Source organism: Cornus florida, unplaced genomic scaffold, assembly GCF_030987335.1.
Source record: "Cornus florida cultivar Cherokee Brave unplaced genomic scaffold, ASM3098733v1 CherokeeBrave_3.0.0_Hap2_Chr11, whole genome shotgun sequence".
Taxonomy (NCBI): Eukaryota; Viridiplantae; Streptophyta; class Magnoliopsida; order Cornales; family Cornaceae; genus Cornus; species Cornus florida.
The window spans coordinates 93,059,481-93,078,070 of NW_026775581.1; the positions used below are offsets into that span (position 1 = coordinate 93,059,481).

The following is an 18,590-nucleotide window of genomic DNA, read 5'->3' on the forward strand; positions in this document are numbered from 1 at the left end:
AGGTTGAAGAACAGACTAACTATACCAATTAAACCACTTAATAATGTCCATATTGTGTATACCATTTAGTTATCTCGTACTAACATTTTGGTCACTGAGTCCAAACTTGTATGTATAACAAACTTAAGATAATTAAATATATGATGTAATAGTACACAAACTCTTAAATATCTATAAATTCAAAGTTCTTTTTATTTTTATTTTTTATGACAAATTAGAGAGAGGAGGTTGAAGAACAGACTAACAATATCAATTAAACCACTTAATAATGTCCATATTGTGTATATCATTTAGTTATCCCGTACTAACATTTTGGTCACGGAGTCCAAACTTATATGTAGACAAAGTGGAATATATATATATATATTTTTTTAAATTCAAGTAAAATATATGTATTTTTTTGATATCTCAAATCTATGAAAAAGGTTATATCTTCACTTGTATATTTCATAACACAAGTTGCCTTTTATTTGTTTGCAAGTAAAGTATTTTTGCCAGAAAAAATATATAGGTTTGGCTTGTTTTGCTTATCCCTTTTCAAAAAACTCAATTGATCATTTTTTAGTTATTTAACAATTTCTTGTCAAATAATTATTAATATTCGAATATAAATAATTAGACTAAATGGATAGATAAGATAGAGATTGGATAATTAATGACAAAAGATATTTTTCAGTAAAAAATGCTGTGATCATTGATTTCTAAACTTATATATCTAGAAAAAATAATAAAAAATAAAAATTGATATGTCAAATTTATGAAAAAGTTATATCACGTAGCATATTTCATCTAAGAAGTTACTTTTTGCGCTAAGCACCAGTGAGTTCTAAACTTATATCTAAACAAAAAGGGCAAAAAAAAAATTCATATCTCAAATTTATGAAAAAGTTCACTGGTATATTTCGTATCAGAAGTTTTTTTTTGTTTTTTATTTGGTTAAAATCGTATCAGAAGTTACTTTTTGTACTAAATACAAATACAACGACACATTTAATTGATGGGTTGGGCTGGATTGTTCAAGGACCTTGCCGGCCTGTTTTGAACCACAGAGCGATGGCACAAGTATTTTCTTAAAAAAAAATTTACCACAATTATTTATTATTTATTTTATTTTTACACAAAAGAATATAAGTTCTATAACTAATAAAGTCCTCCGTTTGAAAGCTTTTTTCATTTATTTTCTAAAACATTGAACTTTCCATTTATAGTCCTAACAAATTAGATTTAAATTTTGTAATTATAATTTCTATCCAAAATTTGTTATGTAAGCTAAAATTTTCTATTTGACTATTTTAACATGCCTAAATTTTATGTATCAATAATTTTTTCCGATTTACTTAGAGGCAAAAAGTAATTTTTTATTTTTTTTTCAAAGGCAAGAATGTTAATGATTAGAAAGGAGGGGAAGGATGCACACAGACTCCCGGATCCAGGAGCAATAACCCAACCACTTGGATAATATGGTATTTGCAAGAAAAAAAAAATGTATTGGCAATTGGATTTTTTTTTTAATCAAAATTCATTTTTTTTTTTCTCTCTCTTTCAAAAGGACAAAATGTTATTCAAGTTGTTTGAATAAAAAGGAATTATAATATTTTATGAATTATTTTAACAGAATTTGAAATTTTCTCTATTAAAAATGATTGTCAAAAAATCCACAAAATACCTTTTGAATTGACCTTTAATTAAATTAATTATAATTATAATTTTTAATATAATATATTTTTTATCCCTGAATTACTATCTATTAATTAACTAATAAACATAAACATAAACAAAAGAGCATTCTATATCAATGTTACAATTGAAACTATAATGGCAAAACTTTACTTTTATTTGGTAAGAGTACAAACGAAAAATTGAGTACGTAGTTTAAAATTTAGTATTTGTTGTCCTAAGAAAAAATTATAGGACTTATGTGTCTTTTAAAAGAAAAGTAAGGATTCGCGGTAAATTTTCTTATTTTCTAGCTATTACATGCATAGAAAATTTCTCCTCAAGTCACGTAAAACTATAACATTAATATACATAATTGGAAAGAAATAAAAACTTAAACATCAAACTGAATTAGGAACCCCAAGCGAGAGGATTTCAGTGCTGGAGTACAAGACTGATTTAGGAAACAAGCAGGAAAATACATATTCTTCAGTTTGATTAGTGTTGGATCGTAGAACTGATTTAGGAATCCTAAAGAAAGTATGATCTTTGCGCTAGAGGGCGTGTGTGTGTATATATATATATAACCATATGCACGTCTATGTATTCTGCGTTCCTCTGATCATTCCAAGAAGGCAGTTCTAATTAATCCCTCACATACCATCCCTATTATCTTTCATCACCCAAACCCTAGTAATATTTTTCAAGTCACTTTCGTTATTCTTGTTTCTAGTTCAAACAATTAATGGCAGAACAGTTTTTTGTTGCTCGTGGTCTTTTCTTTTCGTCCAGAAACATACCATCCTCATCACTGGCGGCAGACTTGGAAGATGAAGAAAATAGGGCAACACAGTTCTCTGTTGAACGTAGTTTTTTTTCTCGGGCCAAAAGCACAGCATCATCAGAGTTCTTTAATTTCGATAATCTTTTCTCTCCTGTAAAAAAGACAGAATCATCAGTAGTTGCAGAGTCGAAAAATGAAGAAAATGGTGGGGTTTCATTGGAACTATCGTTGCGGCTTCATGTTGATCCTAAGATGAAAGCACTGGAATCCAGTACTAGTAGTTTCATGATCCCACAACCAAGAAACATACAAGCTAGCATAGCAAGAAAACCTGAAAAGGTTTCAACCAAATTGAAACCATCTTCTATTGTTACTTTCAAGAAAATGAAGATGATGGGTGATAAACCACCAAGTTGCTCTTTGGCTACTAAAGCCAAAGAACAGAAGATTGTTTGTACCCGTGAAGAAGAAGAAGAGACGACAAGATTGAGGTTATATAATGACAGGTGGAAAATCAAGAAGATATTGACAAAAAGTGACGTGAATGGTTTATGTAGGCTCCTGATACCAAAAGAATTAATGAACAAACAGGTAATCCCTCTTTTCAACCCTCAACAAGTTAGTGATTGTGGGAGTGGGATAGGCATAAGGGTTAAGGTTTTCGATTTTGACACAAGGACTGAGCATGAGTTGACTCTCAAGACATGGAAGACAGATAGCTATTTGCTAACCAGTAACTGGAACAAAGAGTTCACCAACAGGAGGAACTTGGAGATGGGTGATGAGATTGGCCTTTTCTGGAATTCACAAACTTCACAACTTTATTTTAGCCTTCTCAAAAAGGCTAATAGCTAGCCATATCTGAATGTTTGAATGAAACGTGACTTAGGTTGTAAGTTTGGAAACATTTAGTTATTTGAATGGTTTTTATGTGGTCAATTTTATTTGCTATTAAATGTGTAATGTGGTTTGAATGATTTTATTATATATATGTTTTATGAATACAATTGATAGCATATCAGTTTTGAAAAGTTTTTATTGGTATGTTAAAGCATGGTTATTAATTATTATAGAAAATTCCTAATTATATAAAAAATAATTGAATCTGGATATCTAATACAAAAGACAACTGATTATTAAACCTAAAAAGGGTAGACTAACGAGTAGATTCCATTTACTTGTCATACTTGAGAACACAGGGCCTCTAGTCTATGGGAAAAGTTTTAACCTAGCTAATTGATGTGCCTATAAGCTAGTCTCCCAGTTTCACATTCAATTGAAACTTTAGCTATGTATAAAAAAGTATTAGTGTTTTCATCTCTTTTCAATATGAGTTCTTGGTATGTTTGGGTAGATTGATGTATTTAAATTTCGAAAAATACTACAGTAGCAAGCTTTTCTCTCTTTTTTATTTTTTCTTTTTTAATGAAACACTAATATATCCTATAAATTTTTTATAGGACCAATAGGTATTACTTTTGAAATCTTCTCCATTTAAATTCTAAATCACTTAACTTTTCACTTATGCCCTTAATAAATTAGATTTATAATTTAGCAATTATAATTTCTTTTCTATTTGACTATTTAAACATGTCTAAAATTTTTCTATTGCCAAGTGGATTTTTTTGTTTCATTTTATCGAAATTAGTCTATTTTTCAAAAGGATAAAATTTTATTCAAATTATTTCAATAAAAAGAAGTTATAAACATTATGAAATTGAACCCAAAGGTTGACTCAAGTGAATAAAAACTTGGTCATGGTGTCTTATAAAGCATTGAGTTTACGATTCCAATTCTCTTGGATGAAAATAATTTTTTGACGGGGGTGTGTGAATACCAATTAGGAAAAAAAAATTCAATAAAAAATATTAGAGTAAAGTACAACAACACCCCGTGAGGTTTGTTAAAAGCACACCCAGATGAAAGTTTGTCAATTTTGGGACAATGACACCCCCTCAAGTTTGATATAGATACCAAAGACACCCCAATGGTAATAAATTGACATTTTTACCCTTTGACTTTTATATTAACCAATTTAAATATTGAAATGACCTTTCTACCCTCGTACCAAAAACCATTTCTTTCCCGTCTCTATTCTCTCTCTTCCTCTTAGGGATGGCAACGGGGTGGGTTTGGAGCGGGTTTTTCTAAATCCCGCCCCGTCCCTTTTAATTTTTATCAAGTCCATGCCTGCCCCGAGACCCGCGACGGGTTGGATTTTCATATCCAACCCCGCCCCGTTAGGAAATACTGTGCCCCCGTGCCCGCCCACTAACAAATTTTTTTCTCCCACTTTTTGGAACTTAAACTCCTGCTATTTAAATGTGCAAAGCCTAGAAATGACACAACATAAATAAAATTATGTATCCTAATAAATAAATAAAAAATAACATGCACATAACATAATTCAGAGAACATAATAAACAAAAATAAAAGTTTAATACAACCAAATCACAAGAAGTTCTAAGCTCCAACTTCCACCATATCCAAAACAAAAGCAAATTTAATACCAAGTTTATATCCCAAATTAGGATTATAAGAGATGGGTAATTGGGTAAGCCGCTAAAATAACTTATTAATATATATATATATATATATATATATATATATATATATAGTTATATACAGGGCGGGGCCCCTAAGATATGTATATTGAACCCTTACCCGCCCCGCGACCCTCGACGGGTACAAAATTTGTATCCATGTCCGCCCCAACGGTATAACAAGTGTTCCCATATCCATTATTAACGGGGTGGGACGGGACGGGACCCCTACGGGGCGGTAAAAATTGACATCCCTACTTCCTCTGCCCCCTACACCAAAACACACACACTGTCACATACACACACACACATATACACACACACACACATACTGTCAAACATACTGTCACACACACACACATATATACACACCCACACACACACATATATATGTGTGTGTATATACAGATACATATATATATACACACACAAGGCGGCGACGGGCGGCGGCGATGGGCGGCGGCGGCGCACCGCCTTTCCTCCACCGTTGGCGTCATCGTCATCCTCCGGCTCTACAACGAGTGGCGCCAACTCTAGATCCGCGGCCTGCCTTTGTTGGGTTCATCAAAAACCAACTTTTTCTTCAATGTGATTCAAAATTTTCCCATTTTTAGCATAACCCAATTCCCTAAATCCAAGTTTGGCAGTGAATCAGAGATAATTCCCCAAATCCAAGTTTGGCAGTGAATCAGAGATGGGTTGTGCTCAATTTTATCCAAAATTTCTCATTTTTAGCGAAAACCCAGTAAACTGTTAATAGGGTTTCTTCTCACTCCTCAAATCTAGAGAGAGAGGATGATGATAATGAGGATGAAGGAGGAGAGGTTTGTGAGCATTTTCATGGCAGTGAGGACCCACTGATGCCATCACCACAGTTTGATTTTGGGTGGGATTTTTTTAATCCGTTTGATGGGGGTGAAAACAGAGGTGGTCAATGGGTTTAGTCAAAGCTCTGATGATGATCTGAGGGCTGTGATGGAGGCTGAGGGGATACCAGAGTTGGAGGAGGAGGATGAAGAAAGAGAAAATTCTGGAGAGAGGATGATGGTGATTTTGGTGTGGTGGTGGCGGCAGATCAGGTTGTGTAGGATTGATTGGGGCTGGGGGTAATTTTGTCATTTAAGTATTTTGATATTTTATAATTAAAATTAATAAAATAATGAAGGGTAAAATGTACTTTTCATATGTTTTAAGACTATGTTTGGATGACAAATTTCACAAGGGGGTGAGGTTATCCTAAAATAAGCAAACTTTCATCTAGGTGTCCTTTTAGCAAACCTCAGGGGGTGTCTCTGTACTTTACCCATTTTTAATTCTAATATATTAAAAATGATGATCATTAAATCTAAAATAGTTTTTGGAATTGATCAACTTTAAATGAATTAATTATAATTTAAATATATAATGTAATATTTATTAATTAAATAAAGCATAAGAAAACATAGAAACAAAAAATAAAAAACTAATGGGCTCTGGTCTAAATTGTTTAGGTTGTCGTGACCTTTTAGAGATGTTGAGTGTTATGATGGGGGTAAAAATATTTAGTGAGTTTGTATTTGTTCGAACTTCCAAAAAAAATAAAAAATAAATAAAAAGTATTCTATATAGTTTTAGAGTAGAAACTGTAATGGCAAAATTAAATGGTTTTTAAAACTTAAAATGCAAAAGGATTTCAAAAGTAGAATTATCGATCCTATAAGAAAAAATATAGGACTTATTTGTCTTTTACAAAAATATAATCCCTTTGTTCAGCGCTAAACAAGCAACAGAAAGTGGGACTGTAAATGGCGCAAAGCTTAAGGTTTTTGACTTCACACAAGGACTGAACATGAGTTGACACTCAAGAGATGGAAAGCGGACAACTGTTTGCTTACCAGTAGTTGGATCAAAGAGTAATGCACCATTATAGGATGGGGGAATTTTAAGAATGGATTAACCAAAAGAAGTTAAGTCCTACCTATTTGTATGTTCTAAAGACGGATTAACCAAAAGAAGTTAAGTCCTACCGGTTTCATGTCAGGCTACTGAATTGGTTAGATGACATGCTGGATATTTATTTTATACTTTTGATAGGATGGATTTTATATATGTATAGATATGTGCCATGATATGAGCTTGAGTCTCATGATTGATGGTTAGGAAGCGTATATTGCATTGGGGATGTATAATTAAACTAGACATAGTGGAATGTTATGTGCCCTGGTAGGTCTAGGTATTTATTCCAACTATATGTGCGTTTTGCATGTTGCCTACTATTAAAGTTGAGGTCGCCCTATGTCCAGTGGGAGCCCTTTTAGTGTGTGTGTGTATATATATATATATATATATATATATATATATATATGGATTATGTATCTATTATTGAGTTAACTAGAATGTATATGTATATCGGGTCTCTATTTGGAATGTAGTAGAATAAAACTTGTTTGTGGGCATGACCCACCACTACAACAGATCTGACTTTTACCAGCGTTGGTAATTCAATTACCAGCGCTTTACCAGCGCTTTTGAAAAAGCACTGGTAAAGCCTGCGTTGGTAGGGCTTTACCAACGCTTGTGAAGAAGCGCTGGCATAGGGTATTACTAGCGCTTTTTTAAAAAGCGCTGGTACAGGGGTCATTTTAATTTTATTTTAATTATTTTTTTTCCCCCTATGCCAGCGCTTCTTCAAAAAATGTTGGTACTGGAGTCATTTTAATTTTTTTTTAATTATTCTATTTTCCTCTATGCCAGCGCTTTTTCAAGAAGCGCTGGCACTGGGGTCATTTTAATTTTTTTTTTTTTAATTTTTTTTTTTCCCCCTATGCCAGCGCTTTTTCAAGATGCGCTGGTACTTGGGTCATTTTATTTTATTTTTTTATTATTTTATTTTCCCCTATGCCAACGCTTTTTCAAGAAACACTGGTATTGGGGTCATTTTAATTTTTTTTAATTATTTTCCTTTTCCCTGTGCCAACATTTTTTTAGGAAGCGCTGGTACAAGGGTCATTTTAATTTTTGTTTTATTATTTTATTTTCCCCTATGCCAACGCTGGTACTGGTGTTATTTTATTTTATTTTTTATTTTTTTTCCCCCTATGCCAGCGCTTTTTGAACAAGCGCTGGTAGAGCGATCATTTTAAATTTTTGTTTTTATTTTTTATTTTTGCAGTTACTAAATGTCATCCAATATAACACAAATCAATATAAAAATACCATCCAAATTGTTTTTACATAATACAACCACAAGTTAACCTGCTGCCAATATGAAAAATACCATTGAAATTGGCTACTAATTGATAAAGCTGGTAAATGTCAACCAAAAAGCCAAAATGTATACTAATACAACCACAAGTTAACCTGCCAATATGAAAATACCATCCAAATTGTCTAGATAAAGCTACTAAAATGTCACACAAAAAGAATTAAGAATTTTTGACAAATGTAGTACAAGTTTTTCAAAAAGGACCCATCCAAGGGGAAAGAAATTCAGAAAGCACAGTCACGACCCCATCTTCAGCTTCAACTTCAACAAGTCTTCTTGCCCATTTGATTTGAATTACCCTACATTTTTTATAAATTCATTAAGCGCACATTATAATAAATGAAAATTTAACATATAAGAGAAATTAAAAGTTCATAACCTTAATTGAATTGGCATCATGACTAGAAAATGGACTCAACATCTATATCTTCTATGCATCATAAACATCTATACCTATGCATCATTCCTCAATAGCAGATTCATTATAGTAGAGAGACATTTCCTTTGCTATGTTTTCAGTACTAGTTCACATAAGGAACCTAAAGAGTATTAAAGAATGTCAGCAACATTTAAAGTAGCAAAGGAAGCAATTGGAGACATTTTGAACCAACTAGTAGATCATTTATCCTGTGTGGGGAACTAAGCACTAGAAAAGGTAACAAAAATCAAGCTAGACTTACGAAAGAGTTTCAAAACATGGGCATAATGGAATGAAACAACATAATGATACAAGGATAATGAGGAAATGCAAGCATAAAGTACAACATAATGTGCTGACTATGGTCCAAGTTACTATAAACAATGATGTTCTACCACCCTGTACTTAAATATGAAGGGGTCATATGAATGAAAGTTACTAAGATTCCAAGTCTCTGTACATTTTAATTTGAATGTGTTCCCGTATATGATTTCTACCATTCGATGACTCTAAGGCCTGAAGACATCTAATACTGAGCTCTTGTTCCATATAGCAAGGTTACATTAGTTTTTGCTAGAGAATTTCTTTTTTTAATTACAAATTTCTAAATTCACATTGAACATGATATAGTTGTGTGTCACACAAAATTATACTACATGTTTCCTCACAACTGAGAAAACAAAGCTTGTAAAGTGATACAAGTATTCTCTGGGCAAGTCACCTCTCAAATCTGTTAAATCTTTAGTTCTGGTTAGTTTTACTAAGTCCGTTTTTCAACTTGTTTTGTTTTTTCAATCTCACTGCTCTACATTCAAAAGACCATTGCACTGGTATGAGTAAGAAATTAACACAAACAACAAACAACAAATAGAAAATACTTTTCCTCCACAACATAAATCAATCAACAAGAAGCCTCCACATACAATGATCCCATACTCTAATGCTTTTCAACAAATACAATAAAGTAAATTGCCTCCACACGGGCCGATCAGAAACAATGAAATTAAAATGCCTCCACACGGGCCGATGATTTAAAAATTGGTCACTTCAAGGCATGTGACCCCCTAATACACCGCAAAGAGTTTAAAAATTGGTCACTTCAGGGCACGTGACTCCCTTTTTGCAACATGGAATCATGAAAACTTACAATCATCTCCGAAGCAGCAACATCAGTAGCATTACCATCCTTATTTATATGTGTGCGAATGAATAAATCTGCGGAGGTGGTTGGGATGATTTTGAAGTTGAAGTTTCGGTATTTTGTTCACTCACTTTTTCGACTTCACTAACCGTTCGTTTCATTGTCAGCTTATTATTTATCATTCCTGGAAAAGCAAACAAAAAGGTAATCTATTAATAATCTATTAAGTTCATATATTTTGGCTTGGAAAGGGAAAAAAGGTAATGAAATTAAGCTAGCTAGGAATCGAAACAAAAATAGAAGAGGCAAATTATTGATGATGTCATTTGTGGAAAATGAAATAAAATTTGTAGCTGTTGAAATAGTTTACTCAGTTAACTGCCAAAAAAAAAGTTCAATATGATTTATATTACATGAACAGAAGGTGAGCAAATTAAATATCAATAGCTCCTATCTGTACAACATTAAGGAATAAGGATAATAAGATAGAGCCAAATCAAAAATTTAATGGAATATGTGTTTTAACTAAGAGTCATAACACTGGAGAAATAGAAAAACACATGAAAGACAGAATTAATGCATGTTGTCTCAATCAACAATCCTAACATGAAATAATTTTCCTGTGTACAAGAACAGTCACTACACTATCTTAATTACTATCTGGAATGCAAGGAAGGAAGACTTACAAATATATAGACAACAAACTTCCCTAGAGTAGAAAGTAGCTCCCACAAGCACCACAAGTTCACACTTCAAAATCCAACTCAAAGCCCCATTCTAGTTTGAAAACAAAAACATCAGAGAAACAAAAATTAAAAGGGGATCTAACTTGAAGTCCGGATGATTAAGTCGGTCAACTTCTCTTCCAGCTCAGATGGATCGATGGTCCTCCCATCATTCACCTGTGCACAAAATTAGGAATAACATAGTGTTGCTGCAAGAAAACGTGCAATTAGAGAGAAAAAATAAAAAAATAAAAAAATAATAAAAAAGGTGCAGCAAATAAATCAAAGGTCTAAAATTAGTCGCATTCAATTTAATGGTCTATCCTTCTTTCAAACAAATGATAGCAAAATACAGTACTAGTGTACCACATAAGCTACGAGATTCTTGAAACCTCTAAACACTATAAGAAAAATGCAGATCCCTTTGATCACTAATGGACTTGATCTAGTGTTCAAACCTTCCTAAGTAACCAATGACCTCAATTTGAAACCTTCACCTCCGAAGAAATTGTAACATGAAAGGGGGAAAAAATAAAATTACAACCAAAAAATCTGAAACTTGATAAGAAAATGCTTTTACATATAACAGCAACTGGCAACAGAAGAATCAAAATTTCATTATAAATGTCTCAAGCATATCAGCACAAGAAACAAAACATTTTATCACAATGCATAAGAAACATAACATTTTAATTTTCCACATGCACAATCAACTCTCAGTTGGCCATTAATTCTTCATCAAACTGCTAATTTACAGAAGCGCGGCTTTCTTCACCAGAATGTCGAATTTGGTTCAATTTGAGACGGCTATAGTTTTCTGCTGACAAAGAGAAAAATAAAGTGACTTTAATTTCTTCCTGAAAATTAAATGAACTACTCATTTTGTAGGTAATACAAGAACCACTCCCAAGCACAAAAAATAAGAAAATTTATGTTAAAAGAACTTGATAACTTCTGATTTAGAAATTATAACACCACAGTAGAGCATGGTTCTGAATAAAAACCCTTAATACATTGAAGGAATAAACATGATAAATTAACACAAAATGTTAAAAAGGATAATATTATATACACAATTATTGACTCAACTTTGAGAGGGTTTTGCAGAAATCCAAAGTTTTACAGATTCAAAATCAGAACAATTTTTTCCCAAATTTCCTGTGCATATCAAAACAATATATGTACATACACATATATATGATCCAAAGTTTTACTTCCTTTACAAATTCAGAATACAAAATTTGAAGCACATAAATAGTTTGAGGAACTCAAAATTCTCACCCCCACTAGTCTTTGACTGTGTTGCTGCAACTGGAAGAACCTTTTCCGTCATATTGGAAGGAAGTGGAAGCATATTCAAATTTGTCTGCGTCGGCAACATCCGATACTGCGGAGCATTCACTCTACAAACAGAACACACATACATCACAATCTGACTTGGGCAATTTTCTGTAACTTCCTTTACATCTCTCATCAATCAAAGGGGGGAGCGGCCTTAATCAAATTATAAGAAAATTACAGAAAAAAATAAAATATTAATCCAAACCTTCCAACAACCATACCTAGGGTTTTGATGTAACTATCGATGATCTGGTCCCTGGAAGTGTCGTCCTCCTCATGTTTTTCCATCACAACAAGCCAGTGATTAATTGATTTAGAAAAAAACAAAAAAACAAAAAAAAAAAAAAAAACAAAACCCATACATACAAGTTAGCAGTTGTAAAGAGAGAAGGGGGCAAGCTTGAGGGTTGAGAGACAGTGGCTGAAGCTTGCGAACAGCGAACCCGAACTGGAACAGCGGGCGATGAAAACTAAAAGATTTGGGTTTTGATTATGTAATAGGTTTTTAAAAAAGCACTGGTACGATTGCACCTATACCAATGCTCTTTAAAAGAGCGCTGGTAAAACCCTAATATGGTGTAGTGACCTTTCTTGCCCTTTTGAAAATATAGCATTTCTGGCATGAGCTTATTCTGTTTAGAACTTGTGGACTGAAAAGAATTTCAAAAAATTTAGCAATCTGTATAGCACAGAAATGATAGTGTTCAAGGGCATAAATTTTTAGCACCAGTGTGTGAGCCTTCAGGCTTTATGTATCTACCTTTTTATGTCAGTTTATAGTACGCTGTCTAAATATACATAAAATCCCTCTTTTGAGCTAATTATAAGATCTACGTGCTTTGAATAATGTAAAATTACAACTGAAAAAGAAAAAAGAAAACACACACACACACTATTAGAAATTTAGAACATCCAAGAAATTAGATATCTGACCAAGTGCTCCATCCAAGTGCAGTCACTCCCAAGGTGCCTATAACTTGCCAGTCTCTGCTCTCACTGTCTCACAGTGCCTAGAATTTGCATAAGAAATAACAATGGTTAACCTTACTCAAGAGAGGGCCTAAAAATTCAAGATAGTTTCTACCGAAAATCATACAATCTAGTAACATTCTAAAGAAATCAACGCTCTGTATGAACAATTTAGAATATTAGATTGCTCTGCACTTGAAAATTCAGAAGAAAAAGAAAAAAAGAAAAAACATGAATTTTTTCTAACTTAAGGTGCTAGGTTAAGTTCAACAAAAGAAGAGGAATTTTTTTTTTTTTCATTATTTGAAAAACCATTCATGTAAATAAAAGAGCCTATATATGTAATTAATATAGACTCCACTTATACAAATACCAGAAGGAAGGTTGTTCACAAAAAGAAAATGAAAAATGTCTCTATTCTTAAATTGTAAATAACCAACTCAAGGTATTCTTCTACTTACTATATCAACAAACCACGACCAATCACAGTTTCACAATTACAGTTCCATAGCCACAGTTCACAGCCTCATTGGAAATTTGAAATACAGACTATATATGCATATCAAAACAGAGTTTTCAAATTTTCAACACATACGATACATATGCGTCATCAAGGTTATAGCCTCCACAAAAATTTGAAACTCAAAACATAGAAATATATATCAAAACATAAAGCATGCTTCACAAAAATTTATTATGACAACACAGATAAATTTGGAACTTCAAATCTCCAAAGTTAGGGACACAGCCCTTGACAAAATTTTCAGAAATAATTTTCAAATACAGCCCATCATCACTAACCATCCTCCTTTTTCAACATCACAGAATATATATCAAAGTATTCTTAAAATCGCAGTCCCAATGATCAAATACAGGTTCACAGTGATTTCTCAATTTTTCCAGAGTCTTCATTATCACAGTTTTATGCTTCACAATATTTGTAACATGGCAAAACATATAAAATCTCACATAACTAAAATCCCAAATTCCCATTTCAAAATAAAATTCCAAAAATCTCCAAAACAGTTTAATTAAACCTTCTTTCAGAAATTTTCAAACATGAACTCATATATATATTTATATGAATGACAGGGGAAAGATGCTTACTCGAAAGATAGAGAGAAGAGCAAAGGAATGAAGAGAAAAATCCGAAAGAGAGACCAACCCGAGAACGATGAGATGACGGCCTGAGATTCGCCGGAGAAGATGACCGAAAATTGTAGCGGTGGATGGCAGCAAGATGAGAATGTTATCTCCTTGGCCGAAGGTCGGCCGGAGACGAAGCCGATGGAGAAGAGATGAGATCGAGAGCGAGAGGCCGAGGTTTGGCCAGAGATCTCGCCGAAATACCCATAGCAGAGAGCTCGAACAAAAAGAGAGGGGTTGGCTTCAGTGGTGGTGTGAGGATATGGGGTGGAGTGATGGTGGTGGCTGTGGTGCAAGGTGCAATAGGTTGAGAACGAGAATAGAGATGGAGGCGATTGGGGAGTTGCAGAGAGAAGGAGAGGGGGCAAGTTCAGAGTTGAGACCGAGAATAGAGATGGAGGCGAATGGGAGGCTGAAGAGAAACCTTAGGCTTGGATGAGATAAGGTTAGAAGAAATAAATGGAAAATAAAAAAAAATAAAAAAGTGAAATATTGTTAAAGCGCCAATTTTTCCCGCATTAAATTTCACACTTACCGGCGCTCTTTTGTAAAGAGCTGGTACTATTAGCCCTATACCAGCGCTCCTAGTAAGAGCGCTGGTGTACGATTGCACCTATACCAACGCTCCTTCAGAAGTGTCAGTACAATTGCACCTACACCAGCGCTCTTTTAAAGAGCGCTGGTACGATTGCACCTATACCAACGCTCTTTAAAAAAGCGCTGGTAAGACCCTAATATAGTGTAGTGCACCATTATTTTTCAGGTATTCGTCAGGTGTAGAGATTATTTGTGCTAAGCAGAGATCAGTTGACTTCACTCTTCTGATTCTACATAGGAGATTTATTTATGTATTAGTATTAAGGCGTAGACAGCTATTGCTATTACTTATTCAGTTTGGATTTTCTAGGAGTCCACATAATATGAATTCCCAAGTTGTATTATTTGGAGAATTAGTTGTATAAGAAGAATTTATTAATTAATGAAATTTGTTTTAAGGATTTTAAATATTTAATTATCATTTTAGTTTTCATTTTGGTGTTTTATCTATTCTTATTTAACTTTTTGTATTCTGTGTTCATTTATTGCCAGTTTGTTTTTTATATCCCTAGGTATTCGGGCGTGGGCCGACCAACCCATATTAGGAAATCCGGGGATATCACACTACCCGATTTGGCAGGCATATCCAAGGATTTTGTTGATGGAAACAACGACGATGAGGGATTTAGGGGCAGAAAGGGCTAGAGATTTGGATGTGGAGTTGATATAAATCTTTCCATAAAAGAAATTAACTTCAGAGCAAGAGACTTACTTCTTAGCAACGAAGACAATGTGTTCCAACTGGATTTCATCAATCTTAAGAAATTCTTCAATCGGATCTGATGAAAGCTCAATCTTGGCAAAATTTGGGTTTAAGGGAGAGGCCCTAGGTTTGGTGGTGGGTTTGAGAAGTGATGACTGTTCGTTTGTTATGGGTTTGAGAAGCGATGTTTCATTTGCCATAGGTTTTCTAGTTTGTTCATATGCTGGGTTTTCTGTGATGGTGGTGGTTGTCTGGGTTTAGTATGTACAGAAGTGAGGGGTGATATACTAAAGGCAAAAATGTCATTTAAAAGTTATTGTATTTTATAGTTTAAATATATATATTTTTGATAAGTTATATTTTATAGTTTAAATTAATAAAATTGTTGTAGGAATATTGACTTTTCATAATTTTAAGGGGTTGTTTGGAATCAATTTTTGATAAGGGGTGCATTTGTTAAAAAAAGATTCAACTTATATATGATTGTCCTTATGACAAACCTCAAGAGGTGTCGGTGCTCAAAAAAGATTTAACTCGTATATATTGTCCTTATGACAAACCTTACGGGGTGTCAGTGTACTTTACCTTTATACAAAGTGCAAAAGCTATATCCCTCCATTTTCTTTCTTTTCTTCTCCTTCCATTTCTTTCCAAACAAAATGGCCCTTACGGCTGAGTGCGTCTTCTTCCATAAATGGGAGTAGCATGGTTCAATCCTATATTTGTATGATATAATTGGACCCACATATATTCAGACCTCACGACCCATCTCTTATGATCCATCAAACGTGCATATTCCAAGCCCAATCATCCAAACCCAACCAACTCACGGAGTATGAATTATTCAGCATTCTTAAATAGTTCAAAATCCATCTAATATCTAATTATTTGAAAATTCTAAAAAATTTCTACTAGCAATTAGTTTTTTTTATTATCAAAATAATTAATCTAATTTTCAAATGGATAAAATTTTATTCAAATTATTTCAATAAGAAATCACAATATTTTATGAAATTTTTTAATAGAATTTAAAATTTTTGTATATTAAAAATGATTGTCCTAAATCTACAAAATATTTTTGGAATTAAGCTTTAATTAAATTAATTATCATTTAAATTTACATCATAATATTTATTAATTAAGTAAAACATAAATGAACGTGGTTTTTCTTTATTTACCGGAAAAAAATAAATGAACGTAGGAAAAAAAAAAAAAGGATTTATATCAATTTTAGAATAGAAACTACAACGGCAAAACTTTAATTCTATTTAGTAGTAGTGTATGTGAAAAATTGGGAGGTTAAAGGATTTCAAATGTAGAATTATTGATCCTATAATAATAATAATAATAATAATAATAATGGACTTATTAGTCTTTTATAAAAATAAAAATAAATAAGACTTCGGATTAATCTTTCCTATTTTCTATTCCAAGCATAGAAATTCTGTCCTCAAATAATGTAAAACTATACATTGAACACACGTATTTGGAAAGAAATAAAAATCTAATTGCTTTCATTTGTGCTGAGTGAAAACTCATTAGGAAACAACCAGTTAAAGCGCGTATAATGCATATATATATATATATATATATATACACACGCGCATATATATATTCTTGATCCTAATCATTCCAGTCAGTTTTATTAGTGTTGGATCATGGAACAGAATTAGGAAACTAAAGTTAGTATGATATCTGCGGCAGAGGGCGTGTGTATATATATATACATACAGACATAAGTTTATTCTTCGTTCTTAAGTCTTAAGCCTAAATCTCTCACATACCGTTCTCTTTCTCTTTCATCACCCAAACCCAATTACTATTTTCCAAGTCTCTTTCTTTAATCTTGTTTCTTCTTCAAACAATGGCGAAACAGTTCTTTATGGCTCCTAGTAGTCTATTCGATTTCTCTCCGACCACAAACATAACATCATCACTAGTTGTAGGCTTCAAAGATGATGAAAGAAGTGCGAAACAATTCTTTAAAGCAGATAGTCTTTTTTCTCCGGTGAAAAACACAGCATCATCACTAGTTGCAAACTCGAAAGATCAAGAAAATAGTGCGAATCGGTTCGCTCTTAGTCTTTTCTCTCCGGCGAAAAACACAGCAGTCGGAGACTCGAAAGATGAAGAAAACAGCGGGGTTTCATTGGAAAAGACGAAAGTATTAATGGAGTCCAGTAGTAGTACTAGTTGCATCCCACAACCAAGAACCATGGAAGGACGTTGCATAACAAGAAAACCTGAAGAAAAGGTTTCAAAACCATCTTCCACTATTATCATCAAGAAAAGGAAGATGATGGGTGATAATAACCCATGTTGCTCTCTGGCTCCCAAACCCAAACAACAGAAGATTGTTTATACCAATGAAGGAGAAGAAGAAGAAGAAGAGATCACAAGGTTGAGGCTGTATGAAGAACCCTGGAAAATCAAGAAGATGATGGGTAATGATAATAACCCATGTTGCTCTTTGGCTCCCAAACCCAAACAACAGAAGATTATTTATACCAGTGAAGGAGAAGAAGAAGAAGAAGAAGAGACAAAATTGAGGCTGTATGAAGAACCTTGGAAAATCAAGAAGATACTAACAAGAAGTGATGTGAATACTTCATGTAGGCTCTTGTTATCTCAAGAATCAACCCACGAACATATAATCCCTCTGTTCAGCGCTAAACAAGCCACAGATTGTGGGACTGTAAATGGCACAAAGCTTAAGGTTTTTGACTTCGACACAAGGACTGAACATGAGTTGACGCTCAAGAGATGGAAGACAGACAGCTATGTGCTTACCAGTAGCTGGATCAAAGAGTTCAAAAACAGGAGGAAGTTGCAGATGGGTGATGAGGTTGGCCTTTTCTGGAATCCATACCTTTCAAGACTCTATTTTTCCCTTCTCAAAAAGGCTGCCTAGTCATATGTGAATGCTTCATTGTAACATGCTTGACTTTAAATGTATCATGGCTTGAATGGTTTTATTATATGTTTAATGAATATGATTAATAATATGTCAGTCTTGAAAAGCTAGTATTCCACATCATTTTGTATATTTTGCCTTCTAAAAATAAAACCAAGCACTTAATAATATACTAATAGAGATATGTTGTTTTAGATCATTTTAGAAGCAACAACAAAGTCCATTATTTTGCTAAACTTCTCTAAAATACACTGTTGTTGTACAAATGTGGACAAAATTCTGTTTTGGGCAATTGCCGTATCTGGAATGAATAGAAAATGGCATATTCTTGCCTTTTTCTGCATGAAATCTATGGATTTCAAAGCCTTGAAATCTCCAATAAAGCTAGCATTCTAAGGCATATATGGAG

At 33.3% G+C, this 18,590-nt stretch overlaps 1 protein-coding gene and 1 long non-coding RNA gene across 11 annotated transcripts; one reads left to right on the plus strand and one right to left on the minus strand.

Annotated features, from left to right (window-relative positions):
• The first annotated feature begins 2,401 nt into the window (after nucleotides 1-2,401).
• On the plus strand, nucleotides 2,402-3,295 carry LOC132281557 (putative B3 domain-containing protein At1g78640). The gene has a single exon (XM_059783251.1). It carries the CDS (start codon nucleotides 2,402-2,404, stop codon nucleotides 3,293-3,295), a length of 894 nt encoding a protein of 297 aa, XP_059639234.1.
• A 4,849-nt stretch (nucleotides 3,296-8,144) lies between these two features.
• Nucleotides 8,145-14,433, minus strand: LOC132286413 (uncharacterized). Of its 10 annotated transcripts, none has more exons than XR_009472779.1 (7): nucleotides 13,987-14,433; nucleotides 12,786-12,862; nucleotides 12,074-12,125; nucleotides 11,793-11,914; nucleotides 10,473-11,328; nucleotides 9,793-9,970; nucleotides 8,145-8,526 (listed from the first exon to the last, which is right to left on the minus strand). It is a non-coding gene; the product is annotated as an uncharacterized LOC132286413 (long non-coding RNA). The 10 variants fall into 10 exon arrangements; XR_009472771.1 differs by adding an exon at nucleotides 8,607-8,766 and having other exon boundaries at nucleotides 12,074-12,862; nucleotides 13,987-14,423; XR_009472775.1 differs by adding an exon at nucleotides 8,681-8,766 and having other exon boundaries at nucleotides 12,074-12,862; nucleotides 13,987-14,422.
• Between the last annotated feature and the right edge of the window lie 4,157 nt (nucleotides 14,434-18,590).